Genomic DNA, 5,948 nt, shown 5'->3' with positions numbered 1-5,948 from the left:
TTCCGGGGAACGACTGAATGTCCCGGAAGTGGGGACTTTTACTGTGTATTCTTACTGGAGCTGCAGATCAAAGTTTTGACTACTGAATATCGATTACAATTTAATAAAATATACAGTGGGGTCAAAAACTCTGAAACCACATTCAAATGTATTTATTTAAACCAGTAAATGGAAATAAAGTTTTGGATTATGAAACATTTAAAACAAATAAAACTTATGACATAAAACTGAATAATTATTTAAGATTTTGCACTACCTTTGTGCTCAAATAAGCAAATGTGTGACGTTGACCGTATTAACTTTATGTACAAATGATTTCCTTGTTACCATTGTATTTGAAATATTCTTTTCATAATAATTGCACTTGTTGTGATTTTGAAATCTAATCAACAGATCATTTAGGTTTGTTGTTGTTGTTGTTGTTTCCATTGTTCTATAGTTACACTTTTTGGTCTGACATGCATAATTTGCTTAGAATCTCAATAAATTTATGAACTCATTTATAGTACATTCAATACATTCTTTATTTATTTATTTATTTATTTTATTATTTATTTTTTTTCACATTTTAGAATAATAGTAAAGTCATCAAAACTATAGAATAACATACATGGAACTATGGGAATTAAGTTGTGACTAAACAAAATCCAAAATAAATCAAAATTGTGTAATATTTGAGCATCTTCAAAGTAGTCACCCTTTGCCTAGAATTTGCAGACATGTACTCTTGACATTTTCTCAACCAGCTTCTTGAAGTATCACCCTGGGATGCTTTTTAAACAGTATTGAAGGAGTTCCCATCTATGTTGGGCACTTAGTGGCTGCTTTTCTTTATTATTTGGTCCAAGTCATCAATTTCAAAAACTGTTTTTTTAATTACATTTTAGTTTTGTAATTAAATAAATTAATATGGTGGCACAATTATATTTTTGTCTACAAAACTAATTTCAAACATTTAAGCATACGCCTTCAGATCAAAAGATTTTTAAGATCATGAGAAACATTTCAGTCAAGTGTTTCAAAACTTTTGACCAGTAGTGAATATATGCATAAATGTAAGTGTAACTTAAAACTAAACCACTATTATCTATTTTTCAAAACTAACTCTGGAGTTATTGTAATTCTTTAAATATGTTAAAAGAAAAATTCTAGAAGATTTGTTAATTTCATTGTAAAATTTAATTAGAAAATAACCCTTTGGAATTAGCTGTATATTTATTGCATTAATTGGTCATAAAATGTGATCTCATCTTCATCAAAGTCAAAAGTATAGACAAACAACTTAAGCTAACAACACACAAACAATTATAATACAATTATAATATTTCATATAATATTTTCATGTGTTCTATAAAGACATGAAAGATTATAATTGTTTGTGTGTTGTTAGCTTAAGCACATTGTTGTTTGTCTATACTTTATATAATGCATTTATTTTATTTTGTTGTATGTGTGATCATTTTTGGGACCTTTATGTATTGTTGTAATCAGGTTGTAATGCCTTAATTGTTGTTTTGGAATAAAAATAAATAAATATAAAAAATTTGTGTTGATGATAAATGAGCGAAAACATAATAATAATAATAACTTAAGCAAAAAAAGCATGACATTCTCAAATCATGCTGGAATAACATGGATCATCAGGTTTAGTCTATGTATTGTAAGTGCTTGTTGTCATAAAAGCAAAAGGGGGAACATAATAAACAGTAAGAAATTCAGTAATTCATAATAATTTTTCAATTAAATTTATAGTCGCATTTGGCCAGTGTTATTTTATATTTTGTCAGCACATCAAGAATTACATACTTTAATAAAAAACCCATATTTTTAATGGTATATTTTACAACAGTGGTCTACTGAATAGTGTCCTTGACATTTGTACCAAAATGTAAAAATAAAGGAAATAACGGAAAAAACCTTGACTATGGACACTTTAATATCACAGTGTTTGTGGCATGGACGATACAAGTGAATATGTTTTTATCTTATTTTTTATTGTATTTTTTTACTCTCAAGATTTCACATACATGCAAATTTACATGGTTACAACTGTAAAAGTGGGATTTGGCTCCAATTTACAGAGAATAAAATACATAATCTATGAATTATGTATCAAAAACAAACAAATTAATCATTAAAAGGCCATCTAAGGAAGAGTAAAAGGTAAAACTTGTTTTAGGAGCAATGATAAAAGGACACTGCCAGATCACTAAATTTATATGGTGAAAAACATCCAAATACTGTAAGTCATAATGAGAAATATTTGGAATAGCCAAGTGGAAAGACAGACATTAATACAAACAGACAACTGTAGTAAAAACAAAAGACATGTGTTTCAAATGTCAAATTATCTCCAAGGGAGGAGATTCTTACAAACAGAAACAATACAATTTATGGCCATTTGCCAGATGTTTAGTTTATGTCAAGGAGCGTCTCCAGTTTACCTGTAAAGCCACAATCATTTCTAATATGTTGTAACATTTGGCATTTTACATGGGAACATGGGGCTACACTACCCCAAACAGACTGAACAAAATAAGCACCGAGTGAAGCGCTAATTCATTCATTCTAAAATAAAGAACACTAATATATAATACAGCTAATATTTCATAAAAACAGTGTATACAACAAAAAAAGAACATCAAATGGAAATGTAATAAAACAAAAATGTACATATGTCATAAATGAAATAAAATAAGATGCAATTATATAGCCCATATGACATCAAAGATCTACTGTACTTTGATTACAAATGTACTCACTCTGTCAAAAAGAGTTCCCTCATCAATGTCTTAAAAATCCACTTGGCACGATTGTCAATATATACATGTATATCTATATCTATATCTATATCTATATCTATATCTATATATACAGTATATATATATATATATATATATATATATATACTGTATATCTATATCTATATCTATATATACAGTATATATATATATATATATATATATATATATATATATATATATATATATATATATACACACACACACTACTGTTTCACATGAAATGGCCAAATGTTTAAAAGATGACAAAGATTTGGTTAAGCTGGATAAAGTAACTTGTGTGCTGTTCATTTATGGCAATGACGCTGTGCTTTAATTTTGACTATCATTCTGAGATTATGCATTATGATTTCAAATCTGAGAATATTATAGTTTAACCACAAAAAGTAAAAAAAAAATAAAATAAATAAAAGTAAGAGAGGACACCAACACTGAAAGCACAATTCATTTAATTATCTAAGCCTGCAAAAGGAGCAATGTGATCAGAGTTTTATACAGACTGGAAATAATCATAATATTTCTTCACCAGAATTTTTTTTTTGTTTTTTTTTGTGTGTGAAATATATATATATATATATTTTAATATATAATGAATAACAATATTATTACTCTATAACTTGGCCATTTCATGTACAACAATTTTTATTTAATGTAACTATGCATGCATAAAGTTCTATATCTTTGAACATTACAAAAGTTGAAAAGTGCCAACATTATTCATGTAGGAGGACCTGAGGATAAATCCATACACAATTAAAATGAAAAAAACAAAACAAAAACAAAAAACAAACAAACCTTATGTCAGCTACAGAAGAAAAAAGTGAGGTACTCCAAAATATAAGGCTAAAAAACATAATTCAGGTTGCTACCAAAGGATCCAGCTGACCAACATAATATATTTACATACTAGTAATCAGCTTCGTGAATACTGTGAATTTCAGAGGGGCAACACAATTTTTTATTTATTTTTTGCAAACAAAAGACAATCACTTTGTCATGTCAACCTCTAATATGGCACACAAAAAATGCCAGATGAAGGAATCAGAGAGAATTCTGAAGAAATGTAATGAGCTACATATTATCCAGCTACACATATGGCAGGTGCAGATGCTCTGATTTGAATATTTGAGAGTAACATATGACAAATGGCACAGTAGCTTTTCAAGAAGTGCAGGCAAGATGTTAACATTCAAATAGCATCATAACTCTAGTTTAAAATCAGTCCACTTAAGGAAAGAAATCATTTTAAAAATATTTGTCAATTCTCAACATTACCACAAATGGCTTTTTGAACAACAAACTAGCAAACATTCAATTCAAGACAGCAGAAGCCACATATTTTTTATCTTCAAGTTGTATGAACTTGCATAGACAAAGTGCTGGACTTGTAAATATGTTTTAGCCAAACAGTCTTGAAAACAGATTATAATCCCTGCCAGAATTACAGTGACTGTTTCAAAATTGTACTTGTTGTTGCGAGGAATACAAACTGTATCTACAAACTATGTGACAAAAAACACGATATACCGTTGAGTAAATCACCATATAATTAACAGTTATGATCACACTTTACTGTAGAAAAGGGACTAACAGTTTATCTTGAACTTTAGAGCTAGAAATAGGATCTTGTATCTCATGATCGGATTAGGTTAAGGGTTTGTTTGAGCGATTTATTACACTCAGAGATTTCAATGGGTCAATATTTGGCATTTTAAACTCACAGAACAGTCCTGCTTTGGACTCAAATTAACGCTTTAAATCCATGGAGATCAGTGACTATGTCTCAAAACAAAAAAATAGTTCTTAAGTGCACAGGGAGAAATTTAATTGGCAAAAAAATAAATAAAATAAATTCGGTGTAACCCTTGATGACATCAGCACCCATAATCTGCCATATCAATTTAGGTTTGTCTGTGGCCTTAGTTTGAAAGATCTCAACAAATAAGACATGCCACTAAACAAAGTCTTGAATGTAAAATTTAGCTTTGAATAAGCATTTAAAGTAGTATTCTTGCAGTGCATTTAAACAAAAATTGTACTCACTCTGAAGCATTTAAAGTGAACACAAATGGCAAAGAGTGAGCCGTGTGACTGCACACAGAGACCGTCAGATGAACAGACTGAATATATTTTCTGCTAAAACAGAACCCTCCAGAAGAGCCACATATGGAAAACATATGCAAAATAGAAGAGCGCTTAGATTGAACAGCGCTGTGCTCTTTTAGTAACATCGCTTGTGTTACCATGAAAGGGGAGGGACAATAAGTAACCCCACCTCTCAAGTCCTCCACCTAAGCAAGCAGCAGGCTCATGAGGTCTCCTGAAGTCTCGCCAGGGCCTGCCTAGATGTAGCCTACATTAGCTAGCAGTGACAGTAACCGTGACGTGAGATGACTCGCATTGTGGCTTCAAATGCGCAAGTCCAACCGGTCGATGAAAGCTCAAAGGTAGAGGAGGAAAAGAAAAACGATTTAAAGGGAATGACCGGAATTCCTCCTACAGCGACTCCTCGTGACAGGCTGTTAGGTGGGTAAAGGGTCATCATCGCCTTTACTGCATTTGCACTTACAGCACAGCACGAATGGCGTGGCTAGCAGCAAGAACGGAGAGGCTACGAGTAAAAGCAGTCCGAAACCAGCAAAGATTCCAACAACCTGTGGAGATATAAATTAACAAGTACAAGTTAAGACACACAACAACACACTAACAAAACAATGCTTGATACCATCTTGGAATTAGCCAATTGTAGCATATCAGCATATGTATAATTTGGCCAATATCGGAATCAGAGCTTATTTATTTCAAAACAAACTTCATACACTTTTCTGCCAGGTTTCCAAAAAATATTCAACAGTTAACAACACTCAACATAAACAACACTAAAACATAGAGAGCAGTGTAGTATTGAAGTATTTCACTTCACTAAATAACGACCAAGCAATATGTTGTTAAATGGTTGATCATTTTCAGTAACTGTTGCTAATGGGATAGTTCACCCCCAAAAATGAAAATGTTCTCATCATTTACTCACCCTCATGCCATCCCAGATGTGTGTGACTTTCTTTCTTCTGCCGAACACAAATCAAGATTTTTTGAAGAATATTTCATACAATACAAGTGAATGGTGGCCAGAACTTTAAAGGTCCA

The 5,948-nt window shown here is 31.1% G+C and overlaps 1 protein-coding gene across 6 annotated transcripts in view; it reads right to left on the bottom strand.

The window, feature by feature from the left end:
• Nucleotides 1–1,926: 1,926 nt before the first annotated feature.
• The window catches only part of rnf144aa (ring finger protein 144aa), a 67,766-nt gene continuing 63,744 nt past the window's right edge, over nucleotides 1,927–5,948 (bottom strand). The window contains exon 10 of one of the 6 annotated variants that reach the window (XM_051723488.1): nucleotides 1,927–5,455. In XM_051723488.1, the coding sequence (XP_051579448.1) occupies nucleotides 5,413–5,455 (43 nt within the window). In that variant the 3' untranslated portion in view covers nucleotides 1,927–5,412. The remainder of the gene's footprint in view (nucleotides 5,456–5,948) is intronic. The other 5 variants (XM_051723485.1, XM_051723486.1, XM_051723487.1 and 2 more) reach the window with 5 other exon arrangements.

The sequence above is a fragment of the Myxocyprinus asiaticus genome, chromosome 17, assembly GCF_019703515.2.
Source record: "Myxocyprinus asiaticus isolate MX2 ecotype Aquarium Trade chromosome 17, UBuf_Myxa_2, whole genome shotgun sequence".
Taxonomy (NCBI): Eukaryota; Metazoa; Chordata; class Actinopteri; order Cypriniformes; family Catostomidae; genus Myxocyprinus; species Myxocyprinus asiaticus.
The sequence above is the reverse complement of the archived record's forward strand: the minus strand, read 5'-3'. Positions and strand labels throughout refer to the sequence as shown.